Genomic DNA, 17,679 nt, shown 5'->3' on the forward strand with positions numbered 1-17,679 from the left:
CCAACTTGCCCTACACGGGGAGGGGAAGAAGGGTCTGGAAAAGTAAAACCAGGAGACATGGGCAAGGGGGAAGAATATTTATTTGATCACAAAATCTTTTGTTGCATTCCCCCTTGAAGGTGGCAGGAGATTGCGAATCTGCCACCCTGCTTCACTTTTTCTTGGGCTCCTTACAAGCCACCACGTACCTCTGGGCCACATTGAGGGGAGGGGAGTAACCATCTGCATAGGAGGTGTCTTCAAACAGGACCGAATAGTCATCCTGGGGCTGTGGCAGGGGGCAGACAGGAGGGGCTGGTCAGAGGCCACCAGGTGAGGCACCCCCAGGCCTTGACCAACAGGAACCTCTGGTGCATGGGCTCCCAGCCGCCTTTCCTCATCTTCACTCATGAAGTCTAGATGTTTGAACCCAGTCCCTGCCACTACAGAGCTCTTTTCTCAGCAACAGAAGGCCAAGGGCAGGGGATAAAGAGTGGGGAGAATGGAGACTACCTACATGGGCGGGTCATAACTGGAGGCTCTGGTGCTTTTTGGGGACTCTGCTTAAGGGGATCAAGGACAACCCAGAGGGTAGCAGCCAGGGATCCTGGAGAGAGGGGAGAACTGCCATTGGGTGATGGGTGACCAGGGTGCCAGCAATGTCACAGGAGCACAAGAGAGCCTCAGGCCAAGGAAGGGCAGTGGTGCAGGAGTCAGGGGTGGGAAGACAGGCCCTGGGCATGGCGCTTCCTGTTTCAGGGCTCAGGCTGCTCATCTCAGTGCAAAAGTGAGGTTAGCTCAGAGGCCACACCAGGTCCACTCCACTCAGGGCTGGCTAAGGCTCTGAAGGTTCAAAAGAGGTCAGCTGGTGCTGCCCTGGAGGACAGGGCAGGAGGGGAGTTACAGGGCAGAGTGTAAGCAGAAGAGGGAGGGCAACTCGCAGGACCCTCCCAGCCCAGAGAGGCCATAAGATGAGGACAACAGGGGAAGGCAGTGAGAAGATGATCCCATGACCCATCTGGTCAGCCCCGTCCTGGTGTCAAGCAGGGTCTCTCCCATGGGGGCTGCCTTACCCGTTGTGGGGGTGTGTGGATCAGAGCACGATAGAAGCAGGTGGTTTGGGGATACAGGGCCAGCACGAGCTGCTCCTTCTGGAATAAGGCTTCGGGGTCCGTCTCAGGGTTGGCTTTCCACTGGGGCAGTGGGATGATACGCCGCCGGCTCAGGGTGTGTCTCCTGGAGGGGGAGCTTAGGTCAACCCATAGCCAGGTGAGGGGCTCCTTCCCAGCAGCTCAGCTGTCCCCAAGGCTTCCGCGGCCCCTCCCTGGCCAGCACACTCACTCTTTGCCTTCTTCATCAATGTCATCTACCTCATACCTACGGGTGAACAAAAGGAAAATGGTGGATGCAGGGAGACGCAGAGTCCAAGTTGGGGAGCCATGAGGAGGGGAAGGAGGAGGGCGGGGAAGAGAAGTAGCCCAAGGAGACGGCTGCCTCCCCTGCCATCTCCGTCCCTGCAGGCACCCTCGGGGAAGCTTTTCTCCCATCCTGCAGATGGGTGAAAGAGGGGCAAGTGTGATGACAGGAGAACAGCCCACAGGGCTGGGTGTCCACTCACTTGTTGGTGGCATGGCTGTAACTGACCACTTCGGCCAGGATCCACTGCTCATCCCCATCCACAGCCTTGACTCGGGCAGCCACCTTGTCTCCAGGTTTGGCCACGTAGTCCCCAGAGGCCGGAATGGCCCCACAGAGGGGTGGAGGCCTGAGGGTGGAATAAAGTGTTAGTCCCAGCCCCTCCCTTGCCAGCTCCCCCCACCATGGACCCGCCCTCACTTGTCACCAGGCTTCCCGATCCACAGGGGCAGGGTCATGGCTGACTGCTGCAGCAGGGTCATCAGCACCCCCCTGCGCATGGTCTTCCGAGGGGGCTCCGAGTCATTATACAGGCCCGCAATCTTGGCCGCTGTGGGAAGGAAGTGAGCCCCTGAGGCAACAGGGACAGGGTGCCTGTCCCCAGACCCACCCTAGCATGCCCGCACTGAGCTGTCAAAGGAGCTCAACCTGGAGCCCCACCTCCTGAGTTAGCACCGAGGGCTTAGATGTGATCCCTGCCCCTTCCACTAGATGCCCCGGTGAGGGAGACTGCCAGGCTACACTAACAGATGGTGAGACGTCAGCTTAGTGGATTTGCTTGCGGGGAAGGAACTAGAAGCGGGTAAAAGGGGGGCTTCTGAGGTGCTGGTCATGTTCTGTCTCTTGATCTGGGTGCTGGTTACGTCCATTTGTTCAGTGAGCGACGCTGTCACTCAGCTGTACATACACTCACGTGCTTCAGCAAGAGAAGTGGGAAAGCCTCGACTATCTGGAAGGATTTGGACCACACCCTGGGTAAACTCCACCTGAAAGGCCGGCTTCAAGACACCCAGGATGTGGCTCTCAAAAAACAGTGAGGTTCTCACCACTGCGAGGAATGGAAGTCGGGGAAGGAGGAGGCTGACTGCGCCCGGCAGTAGAGGATGTGAGAGGAACATGAGGGCGCGGGGCACACCGTCCTGGTCTGCAGAGGGGGAACCGGGGAGGCCCTGCCTGAGCACCCGGCACGATCTCCATTCCCTTTCCAGCCCCAGGGCCCAGGTGCGCCTCTCGGTCAGAAGCCCATGGGATGATCACACCAGGCTGAGGTTACAGGCTCCCCTGCAGGGAGACATACTGCTGCTCTCAGGAACCCGCACTCCACCTGGTTAGGGAACGCCAAACTTGTCTCTAACTCACCAATCCGCCTCTCTTCCAACAGAGACTTGATTTCCGCAATCTTATCTAGGGCTTTCCGGAGGATGCTGAGGTTGGGGAGAAGGGAGAGAAGAGCGATGGATGAAGCACGAAGCATAGACTTCCTTTTCTGGTTACGGCAGGCTGGGTAACTCAGGCCAACCCTACTGCCAAAAACTGGAAACCCTACATCTGTTTTTTAATCTGAAAAGTATAAAAGAACTGATGAGACAGTAAAAAGTAGCAGGCCAAAACATCTAAGGATCCTAGAGACATAAGCAAAGCAGAGAGAGCTGCCATTGCCTGAGTTTGACAAATCCTGAAGAAGTGTTGCTGAGTGCCGGCAGCCTCGAACAAGCTCCCGAGATAGGGAGGACAGAAGTTCAAACTCGGGGTCTGCCCAAGGTGGGACATGTACTAGGAGACACTCCAGAGGACTATGGGGAGTTGTCTCGACTCAGAGCAGGGCCAGGTGGAGGGAACGTGTCCCTGAAAGGCTGCAGCCCCAGAAAAATCTCTGGAGTTAGTTTACAGGGGCTCAAGAGTGGCTGGGATCCAAGCAACCTGGCAGATGTGAACACAAATCCTTGCCAGAGGAAGGCTTCTTTATCCTAGACCTCGGGGAATGTCCCCCAAAGAATAGTTCAACAGCAGTTAGCAGCACAGACTCCACTTTGTGTCATTTACTCTCCAGTCCATTCCTCTAGCAAACGTTTAGTAAACGCCCCCATGGTTCTGAGGCCTTTGTTCATCAGGGGGGAGACACATAAGAACACAGCCCAATACAGTGTCACAGAAGGTGTCCCAGTGCACGTCCCAGAGGGCATGACTCGTGTGGAGCTCATCAGGCAGAGGCCAGAATAGGGGCAGCTTTGGCAGAGGGAACTGGGCAAATCAAAGCAGGGAGGGTGAACACTTTGCCCCATGTGCTCAGGTAGTCGCAGTTCACCATGGCTGGGGCAGGATGCATGGAGGGCTCAGCTAGTGCGCCCACAGGCTTGTGAGCCCTGGGACACAGGGCTGTCAGCATCCAGGACAGCAGAGACAGAGTAAAACCCAGGAGGCCAAAGGGGACTTTGGAAGTCTGGTCATTGCTGCTGGGCCTGCTTGGAGGACAGTTTTATGTAGCATGTCCTAAGCTGTATTCTGTGAGATATTAATGCAGTGGTTCTCAGCTCTAGCTGGACATCAGAATCCCCTGGAAAGTTTTAAAAAATCCCAAATGTTTTAAGCAAGAATCATAAAGATACCAAATCTACTGGGTCTGATGTGAAATGGGACATTTACATAGTCTCAAAGTACCTCCCTTAAGACACTTACTAAGTATACAATGGAAAAGAGCAATAACTGGACATGGGAGAAACCAGGAAGAGAACGCCTTATTGCATGGGACAGTGTCTTGTGCCTTCTGATATGAGGCACCAAGGACAACATCATTCCTGTGCTATTACTGCCGAGAGTGTAAAACCTGAATCTAATCGTGAGGAACGTCAGACAAACCCAACTGAGGAGCAGTGTACAAGATCACTGGCCTATCATCTTCAAAATGTCAAGGTCATGAAAGGCAGAGACAGCCTGGGAACTGTTCCAGATTGAAGGAGACTAAAGAGACATGATAAATGCTGTGTTGATCTGTACTAGAAAGATGTTCTTTTCTTTTGCTATAAAGGACATGAGTGGACAGTGATAAAATCTGAATAAGATCTGTAAGTGAATAGTTTTATATCAGTGTTAATTTCCTGACTTTGAGAAATGTACCGTGGTTGTATACGAGTGTCATTGTTTTTAGGAAATACTGACTGATGTATTTGGAGGTCAAGGGGCATCATGTCTGCAACATAAACAATTCAGGAAAAAAAAACAGCGTGTGTATATATAGAGAATGATAAAGCAAATGTGGTAAAATATTACATTTATGTAAGTCTGAAATTACACAAAAATAAAAGGTTAAATCAGTATCAACGTCTGAGCTCCACCCCAATTAAATCAGAAGCTTGGGGCATTGCCAGACTTGAGAGCCAGTGTGTAAATGTATTCCAGGGCCAAGCAACTTGGTGAAATACTGAGTGAAAGAAATTGTTATTGCAGAGCTTGGCAGAGCCTTCAATGCCTTAATTTATGCTGTGAGTCTCTAGGAGAGGAATGCAATACTCCATTTCGTCAAGTTAGTGCCGTTCCACAGCAGAGATTCGAGGAAACAATGTTTTAAGATCACTTACTACATAAAAAGCAATTTTCTGGAACTGAAACTTCTCCATCTCAGAACCATAAAAGCTTCAGTTCATTGAGTATTACCTCCCAGGCAAAGTGTGGGACCCTCCCTTCTGACAGGCAGCCAGCCAGCCTGGCAGCAACCCTTGGGGATGAGGCTACCCCAAGAGTCCCACTTCACCTGGAACAACTGAGAAGGGCTTCTTTCTGGCTGACATTCCTTCGAATGCAACCAAGAGCCCAGAGCCCTAACCTCTCTCCCCCACCCCCAGCACCTCCTCCCTGACCGTTAGCAAGCAGCTAACACAGTGTGGGCCCTTCAAAATAATCCAATACTGCTGCATACAAATGCACAGCATAATCATTTGATTAGGGAAACATTTTAAAAAGAAAAAAGGTAGGGGCCGGCCCCGTGGCTGAGTGGTTGAGTTCGCGCGCTCTGCTGCAGTGGCCCAGGGTTTCGCCAGTTCGGATCCTGGGCGCGGACATGGCACTGCTCATCAGGCCATGCTGAGGCAGCATCCCACATGCCACAGCTAGAGGGACCCACACCTAAAAATATACAGCTATGTAGCGGGGGGCTTTAGGGGGAGAAAAGGGAAAAGTAAAATCTTTAAAAAAAAAATTAAAATTTTTTTTAAAAAAAGAAAAAAGGTAAAAAATATTTCCTTTTGGGCCTTCTCCCTGGCTGAGATAGTTGGAGGTGTGCTTGCAGAGTGTCTTAGAAGAAAAGCAGCTGATGACAGGGGCGCTGGACAGATGGAGCCCTCCTCGCTTCCTCCCACCGAAAGCAGAAGGAACCCGCGGCCACACTGCTGGCTTCTTAGCAGTCCTTGGCCCCAGACTGCAGTAGGGGAGGTGGCTGCAATAGGGGGATAAGGTAATAGGTGGTAGCTTCTCAGGCACATGGCTTTTTTGCCCACCTCTAAGTGGTCTCTGCTTGAGTGTGGTCCGTGTCACGGGTGAGGAGGGAGAAATATCTTCCCCTGGCCTCCGAGCTGACACATCCTGTGACATGTCTGGACTAGAGCATGACATCTGGTCAGCAACATGGAACAATATCCATGCCGCAGGTGCCCACCAGCAGACGGTCTGCTTCCAGGCCCCAGTGCCTGCCTCAGAAAGACAGTCCTGGCACTATGGCCTTCATTCTCTCCTCCAGGCCTGTGAGTCATTCAGGCCCTTGGAAAGCGAAGCTGTACCTCTGCTGGTACTAGCTTAGCTACTCCTAAAACTACCTTCCCTAGCTGGAACTCTGAGTGACTGAGGCTGTTCAAAGAGAGACGCCCATTGTCTGTGGCCAAAGTGTCACTGAGGACACCATCCCTTACGCTGTGCACTGCCCTTTTAGAGCTGCATCACTCGTTCCCACCCACGAATGGCTGCCTATCCTCCACTACAATATGGAGAGGGAGACCTTTGCCTTTGTTTCCCTTTGACCCCTGCTGCCAGTGTGCCACCTCAAGGCCTTTTAAAAAAAAAAGATGAGGGGCTGGCCCCGTGGCCGGGTGGTTAAGTTGGTGCGCTCCGCTGCAGGCAGCCCAGTGTTTCGTTGGTTCGAATCCTGGGGACGGACATGGCACTGCTCATCAAACCAGGCTGAGGCAGCGTCCCACATGCCACGACTAGAAGGACCCACAACTGAGAATATACAACTATGTACTGGGAGGCTTTGGGGAGAAAAAGGAAAAAGATAAAATCTTTAAAAAAAGAGATGATTGGGGGCCAACCCGGTGGCGCAGTGGTTAGGTTCACCCATTCCATTTTGGTGGCCCTGGGTTTGCCAGTTTGGATCCTGGCTGCGGACGTACGCACCACTTGGCAAGCCATGCTGTGGCAGCATCCCATATATAAAGTAGAAGAAAATGGGCATGGATGTTAGCTCAGGGCCAATCTTCCTCAGCAAAAAGAGGAGGATTGGCAGCAGATGTTAGCTCAGGGCTAATCTGCCTCAACAACAAAAAAAAGAGAGACAATTGTTAAATGAAGACACAGGGGCTACTTTCCAGTTAAAGGAAGACACAGGGGCTACTTTCTAGGTAAATGAAGACACAGGGACTACTTTCCAGTTCCTGCAAAACAGGAGGAAAACCAGCTGGGAGGCAGCTGTGGTGCACACAGTAGAAAGCACAGCAACACCTCAGAGGACTCGGGCTAGTTCCTGAAGTGGGCTCTTGGCGTCTCTTCAGTTTCCTGAGAGTTTTAATTAATCCCTTTAGAAAATGGGCTGATGCGTGTTACAGCACTTGGATCAGTGCTACAGGAACATACAGTAACAGGTATTTTTCCCCCCTAGACTCGGAGCTTGCTGTGGGCAGGGGGCGTCTTAGCCATCTCACCTGCTCTCCTGTTCCCAGCATGGCATTTGAAAGTGAGGAGGCCTCACTTAGGGTTTAGTGAATGAATGTTTAAGAGTCTGAAAAGTGAAATGGCAGCAGAATTGCAGGAAGCTGGGAGCTGCAGTTATGAAACAAGCTCATAAATGTTTAATTCTGGTTATGTCAATGCCAGAGAAAGCCCAGGCCAGACTGGTCTCAGAAGCAGTCTCCTTGCTTTGTCAGCAGATGAGCGGGGAAGGGACAGTGCTTTTTACTCTCAAGTGAGCCTGCGTCACTCTGACTTATGCAAGCCAAACTCCAGCCAGCTGAGTGGGAAAGGGCCCAACTATAGCCAGATGATAAACCTGCAAATCAGGGAGAACCTGGGGTGGGGAAGGGTGGGCTGGAGAGCCAAGAAGGCAACATGTCCAATCGGAATTCACCATCTTTTCCCCACCCCGAGTCAGCCCCACCCCTTTGTTCTGCTCTTCAACCTGGCAAAGCGAGCCCCATCAGATCCCTTTGTCCCAGCTAAAAACGTTGGAATCCTCAACTTGTCTATTCCCAACTGGTCCCCCAATTTGATCTCAGAAATTGTCCTTGAAGGCACCCTTGCTTCTCCATCCCCACTGCCACTGTCTCAGCTCAACTCCATTACCATCTCTTGTCTCCTGACTAGCCTTGCATCTTACCCAGTGTACTCTCCATGGTGCAGCCAGGGGTTTCTCTCCTGCTTTTACACCTTCATTGGCTCCTTGGGGCCTCCAGGATAAAGTCCAGGCCCCCACGTCCTGCCCTCTCCTTCCCCAGCCATACAGGACTACTTCTCACTCCCCAGATGCACTGCCCTGCAGGTACTCCTCCATGACTTTTGCACACTCTGTCCCCTCTGCCTGGGCTCTCTGTCTTGCTTACTGACCCCCAGCTTGAGTCTCTCCTCCTCCCTGAGGCTGTCCCAGATCCCTAGCCACAGTGAGCCCTATCTCTGCTAGCCCACCAACTACACTGTCCTATAACTGTTTTTTTTTTTTTTAGGGTATCTCTCCTTTCTGGACTGCTTGCCCTTAAAGGCAGGATCCTCACTATCCTTGTGGCTCTATAAGGAGAGTGCCTAGTGCCAGGTGCAGGGTAAGCACCAGCAAAGGTTTGCACAATGGCTGACAGCAGGCAAAGAAAATATGAGACTATGAGCACAGGACAGAGGCTGTGAAGAGCCAGATGCGAGGAAAAGAAGAGCCTTGGAGGCACCAGTAATGCTTAGGGTGTTCACTCTGGTGCATGGCTGTCACCGCCACCGGGCTCTGCATGTGCCATCACCTACGTGTGCAAGGCAATTATTTAAACTGCAGGCTGAGACTCATTAGTGAGGCATGAAATTAATTTCTTGAGTAACAACTGTCATTTAAAAAGTACAACGGAAATAGACTATACGTAGTAACAGTAAAAACTGTAATTCTTATTCCAATTCTGTGATATATAAACATATAAAATAAATGTGTATGCTGTGGGAAGCAAAAGAACATGGACTTCGAGTTTAAAATTGGGCTCCTCCACTGACTAGCTGCATGACTTTTGGCAGATTACGTATCCTCTCTGTGTCTCAGTGTCCTCATTTGATGGTAACCCCCATTTAGGGTTGCTCTGAGGATTCAATGAGGTAAATATATAAAGCACTTGGAATAGTACCTGGCACACAGTAAGGCCACATAGGAGTTTTTATTATTATTATTATTATTTATTATTATTGTTATGAGGCTCCTACATTGAGTTATGGTCAAAGGAATTTGAAAAACACTGGTATTAGGCACTTTATATGCATTATCCCATTTTATGTTGACAATTCTGTAGGTAATTATTATCCCTATTTTAATGACAGAGTAACTGAGTCACAGCTAAAGTGACAGCCCAAGGCCACAGGACTAGTAACTGGCAGCGCTGGGATTTCACCTCCACCTTGCTGCCATCTATACAACAGTAGGGCTAGAGATATGAGGGGGCCTAGAAGTGGGCTCTAGGGAAGGTGGGCCCCAAGGGAGAGGCTGGGGGCTAGGAATCTGCTAATTCATGGCAGGAAAGGTAGGCTGGGGCTCTGGTCTGTAGGCTCCTGCAGCCCAGCGCCCGGGCAAGGAAGGGGAAGTGCCGCAGGGCAGTGGGCGGTACTCACTTGCACTCAGCCTCCGCATCAGCCTTGGCAGTCGTGTAAAGACCACGCAGCTTTGTCCGGTAGTAGGGAGAGACTGCAGAGTAAAGACAGGGAGAAAGACATGGGTGAGGGGCAGCCGGCAGTAATGTGGCACTGCTTCTAGGACACCGGAATCAGACGTTGGGAGGCGCAGAGAGGCCATGGACCAAGGTATGAGATTTACTGGCTCAGAAGTGCTCCCCAAGGCCGACACTCCAAGTTCAACAAGTTTATATTTACATAGGGTACAAATGCTCTTGCTGCATCTAGGAGAGGACTTTCTAACCTTTGCCACAGCATGACACATGCAGAAAATATTTCTCAGCATGGGAGAAAACAGAAAACAATTCTCAAAGTTTCTCACAGCTGGAAAGCACCAGCCCAGGAGCCTGACTGTCTGAGGGCCTAGGGACACATGCAGGGCACTCGGGAGGGAACACTCTCCAGAAAACACCAGCCACCTGGGACGCCCGTGCACCCCAAGAGAGTTCCTGGATGCCTCATAACATTTCATTGACTTTCCAGTCCCTTGAGTTGGGGGATTCTAAGGTCCCTTAGTACTAGGCAGTCTGTCATCTGTCTCCTGGGTCACCTTAGGTCACCCAGCCTAAAAGAAAACTGTCCCTCTGGCCTAAGGAGCAGTTCATTTTGGATTACGCAGATAAATGCAAAAGTCCCTTTTGGAAATGCCAGCCATCTTCCCAGGCCTGGCCCACTCCTTTAGCCCCTTCTGTCCTGAGCCCAGCTACTCACTCTTGTTCTCTGTCTGCATCCGCTCGTGGGTCTTCTGGATATTCACTAAGTTGTGTTCGCTCCGCGAACGCTCTTCCTGCAAGGACAAGGTCAAGAGGACATGAGGGAGGCCCTCCATCCTGCTGTGACACCCTGTATTCCAGGCCAGAGGTCCCATAAATATGGCCCTCATTTTCTAAATCCAAATGCAGGATAAGTTCAAAAGGATTTTGTTCCCTGAGTAATACAAAAGCATTACAGAAGGCATTAAAGTTAAATCATAAGTTACACATTTAATGACTCTCCTTTATCAAAAAGAGGCAAACTGATCTACAGTCTCTACCTAAATTACAGCTGAATTCTCTGCAGAAATTGACAAGCGCATCCTAAAATTCATACGGAAATCCAAGGGACCCAGAATAGCTAAAAGAATCCTGAAAAAGAAAAGCAATGTTGGAAGACTCACATTTCCCGATTTCAAAATTTACTACAAAGCTACAGTAATCAAATAGTGTGGTACTGGCATATAGATCAATGGAATAGAACTGAGAGTCTGGAACTTAACACACATACCTATGATCAATCCATCTTGGGAAGAGGGAATGGGGAAGGATGCTGGTCAATTGTTCCCCACAACAGAGGTCCTGGGACTAGGGCTGCAACTAAAGATGCCAGAGGCAGGAATGATTCCTAAGGAAGAAATTGTAACTATACCTTTTAACCTTTATATCAGAACTTCTAAGTGCCTGAGGGGACGGGTTGTGCCTTCACTCCATCTGGAAAAATGGGGTCAAGAGTGAACACAGCGGTACTGCCTAGTGGTCAAAAGAGCCCACCAGTTCTGCACCTGTGTGACCCAAGTCTACCTGACTGGGAGTGGACTTGCTAGACCAGCGTGGCCGCCAGCATCAGGACCAGCACGGTATGGCCAAACCTATCGTCCTTCCAAAGGGAGAAAAGTTGGGGTAAAAATCAATGACAAATAGAAGGAGAAATAGTAGCTGAGGGTAAAAGAATGAATAAATGGATTATGCGATGAGGGAAATTAAATATTAATTACTATCTCAAGAGAGGTCAGAGCAAGGGAATAATATTGGCTCTTGGCTCAGTTCTACCAGATGACCAAAAGGGTGAAGCCACACGTTTGCCAAGACCACTCCTGCTTTTGGAACCTGACAAAGTCAAACAGATGCCTACAAACCTGAGTGGCATCCCTCTGAGAGACATTTTAGTTATGGTATACTGATAAACTAGACTAATGGTTGATGACTGAATGGAATTCTAGTAATGTGCCAGTATCTTTTTTCTTTATCTTTTAAATTTCATTAATAAAATATTTTTAGAGCAGTTCTAAGTTTACAGAAAAACTGAGCAGATAATAGAGAGTTCCCATATACTGCACCTGCTTTCCCCTGCACAAGTTTCACCAAATGAGTATAAAAATATGAAGATCTACCCCTACCCCACACTGGCTCCTCCAAACGTTAAGCATATTCATACTGATCCACTTGCTGTATCTGTTATATAAATGCTACACTAAATGTAGATAATCAGACAAATATGATTGTTTTGCTGTAAGAGGGCCAAGGTTGAGGGCCAGGGACGTGGTCTGTGCAATAAAAGATTAACTCAGCAGGCTTGGGTTTTCAAACCCTGCACCTTTCAAAAAAAGATTTGGCCCTTGACCAGCTCCTGGGAGATAAGCTCTAAACCCTTGGAATAGCTCGCCTGATAAGAGTATCTTTGTTTATCTGGGCCGACGAGGGGAGGAGAAGGGGAGTGAACTGCTATGGCATACCAGGCATTTTTGTGAGGTGATGAAAATGTTCCGAAACTGATGATGGTGATGGTTGCATAACTCTTGGAATATACTAAAAACCAGTGAATTGTACGTTTTAAATGGGTGAATTGTGGGTATGTGAATTATGCCTCAATATAGTTGTTATTAAACAAAAAGAATCATGAAATCCTACACAGGACAGAAAATCAAACAGGAATGGTAGTTCAGATTACATCATCTTGGTTCCTGCACGTCTAACCTCTCTGAACACAACACCCCCACCCCACCCCCTCTGCACTTCCGGGTCACAGCCCATGTTCCCCTCTAGGAGAGCAGGGCTGTGGCTTTTTTTTTGTTCCTTCTCCCCAAAGTCGCTCAGTACATAGTTGTATATTCCAGCTGTAGGTCCTTCTGGTTGTGCTATATGGGATGCCGCCTCAGCATGGCTTAATGAGCAGTGCCATGTCTGTGCCCAGGATCTGGACCGGTGAAACCCTGGGCCGTGGAAGCAGAGGGTGCGAACCCAGACACTTGGCCACAGGGCCAGCCCCAGGGCTGTGGCTTTTTACCTGGGTTTGCTTGATCAGCTGATGGAGCTCTGTGAGAAGTTCTGCAATTCGGGAATCAGCAGACACAAGGGCCATGGCATATGGGGTCACCTGGGGTGGAGGAGGAAGAGAAGAGAACTTCATTAGTGACTCTGGCAGGTTAAATTGTACCCTCCAGAAAGATACGTTGAAGTTCCAACCCCTGGTACCTGTGAATGTGCCCTTATTTGAAAAGAGGGTCTTTGCAGATGTAACAAAGATGTACGTTAAGATGAGGTCATACTGGAGTAGGGTGGGCCCTTAATCCAATATGACTGGGCTCCTTATGAGAAAAGGAGAAGAGACACAGAGACAGACACACAGAGAACACCAGGTGGAGAGACGGACACACACAGAGGGAGGTCAGCCATGTGACAGAGGCAGAATCAGAGTTACGCAGCTGCAAGCCTAGGAATGCCAAGGGTTGGAAGCAACCGCTGGAGGCTAGGAGAGGCATGCAACATTTTCTCCTTCTGAGCACCCAAGAAGGAACCCATCCTTGGGTTTGGAACCAAGTCGACCCCTCGGTTTTGGAATCCAGTCTCCAGAACTGAGAGAGAATATATTTCTGTTGTTTTAAGCTGCCCAGTTGGTGGTAATTTGTTACAGCGGCCCTAGAAAAACCAACGCAGTGGCAAGTTGTCCTGGAATTCTACCCCAATCCAAGGATGTCTGTATTTAATGTGTTCAACCAAGTCAAGGAGTACTTATGCAGTACCTTTCAAAAGCAGCATGCCCTAGGAGAAGGGGCAGAGCAAAATGGTGGGGTGAGCTGACCCGGGATTCTCTCCCCTCCAAAATACAACAAAGGATTGGAAAAACTGAATTTCAGAGACTAAATGTAATGCCAATACGTTAGAGACCTACAATACCAAGAAGGCGGAGATCATAAACCCTACTTACGGCCTCGGAGGCGCTGGAATGGTAGGAGAGAACGTTGCTCCCTCCCCTAGAGTCTGCGATCGCTGCGGCGCGGGTCGGGAAGGAGCGGGGGAGGGGCCGCGCGACCGGGGGATCCTCCAGGACTCCTGCCACTGGTTCAGTGGAGACCCGCTGACGGGGGGAAAGCTTCCGTCCACGGGGACCCCATAAACCCAGGGCCTCGGGAGACCAGAGAACAGAACTGATCTGAACCCAGACTGGCGCGTGTGAGTAACAGCCCCCGCCCCCCCCCCCCCCCGCAAAGCCAGTGGGTGCAGCCATCTTGCCCCAAGGCGGAGCGCTCATGACACGCCACTCTCGAACCCCATCTAGTGGCGACAGGCTGTAACTGCAACTGAATTCTACCACCATGCGAAAAAAACGCTCCTCTACCATCCAGCAATTTATAAAAGCCCCAGACCAGAAGGAAAACAATAAAAACACAGAATTAAGTCCTGAGGACTTGGAATTAGGTAAACTAAATGATAATGAGTTCAGAGCAGCTATAATCAAAAAACTCAATGACGTAGAGAGAAAGATAGAGAAACAAGCCGAGTTCTGGAGTTATTTCACAAAAGAGATTGAAATCATAAAGAAGAATCAAACAGAATTACTAGAGATGAAAAACACAATGGCCCAGACAAAAGAGAATATGGATTCCCTGAATGCCCGTGTAGACACCATAGAAGAGCAAATTAACATAACTGAAGATAGACAGGCTGAATGGCTCCAGACAGAGGAAGAAAGAGAACTAAGAATTAAAAAAAATGAGGAAAATCTCCGAGACATAGTGGATTCAATGAGGAGTAAGAACATAAGGATCATAGGAATTCCCGAGAACGTGGAAAAGGAAAATGGAGTAGAAAGTGTGCTTAAGGAAATTACTGAAGAGAACTTCCCAAATCTAGGGATTGACAGAGAAATGCGTGTAGAGGAAGGTTTCAGATCTCCTAGATTTGTCAATGTAAAAGGACCTACTGCAAGGCACATAGTATTAAAATTGGCAAAAAGGAAAGATAAGGAAAGAATACTCAGGGAAGTAAGAAAAAAGAAGAGAATAACCTATAAAGGAGCCCCTATCAGACTGTCAGCGGATTTGTCTACAGAAACCTTACGGGCTAGGAGAGAATGGAGTGACATATTCAAAGCTTTAAAAGATAAAAATCTTCAGCCAAGAATACTCTATCCAGCAAGAATTTCCTTCAGATATGAGGGAGAAATTAAATCTTTTCCAGACAAACAAAAGTTAAGGGAATTTGTAACTAAAAGCCCTCCACTACAAGAAATCCTCAAGAAGGCTCTCATACCTGAAAAAAGAAAAAAGGGAGAAAGGGGTCACAGTCCACAGACTAGGGAGACCGATGGATAGAACCAGAACAGGATAGCAAATATTCAACTATAGCATTAGGGTAAAGGTAAGGAAACTACCAAAGCAAGGACGATCTTATCACTCTAACTACATATTCATAACATGAGTTGGAATAAGAAATGAAAATAATTATTTAGGAGGGGAAGAGCAAAGGGTCTAAATCAGTATTGGTCAAGTAAGTAAGAGACCACCAGAGAACAGACTATATTATACACGAGATTCTAAATACAAACTTCAAGGTAGACACTAAAATAAAGTAGAGAACAGAGTCACAAATCAAAAATAAGGAAAAATCTAAGAAACCCAGCATAAGAAATTGCAGTATTAAATGGGTAGGCTAAAGCACACAGGAAAAGAAACACAGGAAAACAAGATAATGAGGGACAGATTGACAGCATTAAGTCCACATGCATCAATAATCACTCTCAATGTGAACGGATTGAACTCTCCAATAAAAAGACACAGAGTGGCAAAATGGATTAAAGAACAAGATCCAACAATTTGTTGCCTCCAGGAAACACACCTCAGCCCCAAGGACAAACACAGGCTCAGAGTGAAGGGGTGGAGGACAATACTTCAAGCTAATAGCAAGGGAAAAAAGGCAGGTGTTGCAATTCTTATATCAGACCAAGTGGATTTCAAAATAAGACAAGTAATGAGAGAGACAGAGGGACAATATATAATGATCAAAGGGACACTTCATCAAGAAGAAATAGCGCTTATAAATATCTATGCACCCAACACAGGAGCACCAAGATTCATAAAGCAACTATTAACAGACCTAAAGGAAGATGTTAAAAACAACACAATAATAGTAGGGGACCTCAACACCCCACTCACATCAATGGACAGATCATCCAGACAGAAAATCAACAAGGAAATAGTGGAGCTAAATGAAAAACTAAAACAATTGGACTTAATAGACATATATAGATCACTTCACCCTAAAAGAGCTGAATACACATTCTTCTCAAGTGCACATGGAACATTCTCAAGGATAGACCATATGTTGGGAAACAAGGCAAGCCTCTACAAATTTGAAAAAATTGAAATAATAACAAGCATCTTCTCCAATCATAGTGCCATAAGGCTAGAAATTAATTACAAGAAAAAAGCTGAGAAAGGCACAAAGATGTGGAGATTAAACAACACACTACTGAACAAGAAATGGATCATTGAAGAAATTAAAGAAGAAATCAAAAAATACCTGGAAACAAATGAAAATGATAGCATGCCATACCAACTCATATGGGATACAGCAAAAGCTGTATTAAGAGGAAAGTTCATTGCAATACAGGCACATCTTAACAAACAAGAAAAATCCCAAATAAGCAACCTTAAAGTACACCTAACTGAACTAGAGAAAAAAGAACAAATAAAGCCCAAAGCCAGCAGAAGGAGAGAAATAATAAAAATCAGAGCAGAAATAAATACTATTGAAACAAAAAAGGCAGTAGAAAGGATCAATGAAACAAAGAGCTGGTTTTCTGAGAAAATAAATAAAATTGACAAACCTCTAGCCAGACTTACAAAGAAATAAAGGGAGAAAGCTCAAATAAACAAAATCAGAAATGAAAGAGGAGAAATAACAACAGACTCTGCAGAAATACAAGGGATTATGAGAGAATACTACAAAAAACTATATGCCAACAGAATGGATAATCTAGAGGAAATGGATAAATTCTTGGACTCCTACAATCTCCCAAAGCTCACTCAAGAAGAGGCAGACAATTTGAACAGACCAATCACAAGGAAAGAGATTGAAACAGCAATCAAAAACATCCCAAAGAATAAAACCCCAGGACCAGATGGCTTTCCTGGGGAATTCTACCAAACTTTCAGAGAGGATTTAAGACCTATCCTTTTCAAGCTATTCCAAAAAATTAGGGAAGATGGAACACTTCCTAACACATTCTATGAGGCCAACATCACGCTGATACCAAAACCAGACAAGGACACCACGAAAAAAGAGAACTAAAGGCCAATATCACTGATGAACATAGATGTAAAAATTCTCAACAAAATTTTGGCAACCAGAATTCAGCAATTCATCAAAAGGATCATACATCATGATCAGGTGGGATTCACACCAGGGACACAGGGATGGTTCAACATCTGCAAATCAATCAACGTGATACACCACATCAACAAACTGAGGAATAAAAACCACATGATCATCTCAATAGATGCAGAGAAAGCATTTGATAAGATCCAACAGCCATTTATGATAAAAACTCTGAACAAAATGGGCATAGAAGGAAACTACCTCAACATCATAAAGGCCATATATGACACACCCATAGCCAACATCATACTCAATGGGCAAAAACTGAGCGCCATCCCCCTGAGAATAGGAACGAGACAAGGAAGCCCTCTATCACCACTCTTATTCAACATAGTACTGGAGGTCCTGGCCAGAGCAATCAGGCAAGAAAAAGGAATGAAAGGAATCCAAATAGGGAGGGAAGAAGTGAAACTCTCGCTGTTTGCAGACAGCATGATCTTATATATAGAAAACCCCAAAGAATCCATTGGAAAACTCTTAGAAGTAATCAACAACTACAGCAAAGTTGCAGGGTATAAAATCAATTTGCATAAATCAGTAGCATTTCTATACTCCAATAATGAACTAACAGAAAAAGAACTCAAGAACACAATACCATTCACAATTGCAACAAAAAGAATAAAATACCTTGGGGTAAATTTAACCAAGGAAGTGAAGGACCTATATAATGAAAATTACAAGGCCTGTCTGAGAGAATTGGATGACGACATAAGGAGATGGAAAGACATTCCATGTACATGGATTGGAAGAATAAACATAGTTA

At 47.3% G+C, this 17,679-nt stretch overlaps 1 protein-coding gene across 10 annotated transcripts in view; it reads right to left on the reverse strand.

Annotated features, from left to right (window-relative positions):
- Positions 1-62: 62 nt before the first annotated feature.
- SGF29 (SAGA complex associated factor 29) overlaps positions 63-17,679 on the reverse strand; it is a 36,810-nt gene continuing 19,193 nt past the window's right edge. For 7 of the 10 annotated variants that reach the window (XM_005598811.4, XM_001502057.7, XM_070231981.1 and 4 more), the window contains 9 exons: positions 12,544-12,633; positions 10,216-10,291; positions 9,445-9,517; positions 2,755-2,819; positions 1,816-1,945; positions 1,598-1,744; positions 1,321-1,356; positions 1,053-1,215; positions 63-268 (listed from right to left, as the gene is read on the reverse strand). In XM_005598811.4, the coding sequence (XP_005598868.1) occupies positions 152-268; positions 1,053-1,215; positions 1,321-1,356; positions 1,598-1,744; positions 1,816-1,945; positions 2,755-2,819; positions 9,445-9,517; positions 10,216-10,291; positions 12,544-12,618 (882 nt within the window). In that variant the 5' untranslated portion in view covers positions 12,619-12,633 and the 3' untranslated portion in view covers positions 63-151. Of the gene's footprint in view, positions 269-1,052; positions 1,216-1,320; positions 1,357-1,597; positions 1,745-1,815; positions 1,946-2,754; positions 2,820-9,444; positions 9,518-10,215; positions 10,292-12,543; positions 12,634-13,464; positions 13,690-17,679 lie in introns of all 10 variants that reach the window. The other 3 variants (XM_070231982.1, XM_070231984.1, XM_070231983.1) reach the window with 2 other exon arrangements.

This window comes from Equus caballus, chromosome 13 (genome assembly GCF_041296265.1).
Source record: "Equus caballus isolate H_3958 breed thoroughbred chromosome 13, TB-T2T, whole genome shotgun sequence".
NCBI lineage: Eukaryota > Metazoa > Chordata > Mammalia > Perissodactyla > Equidae > Equus > Equus caballus.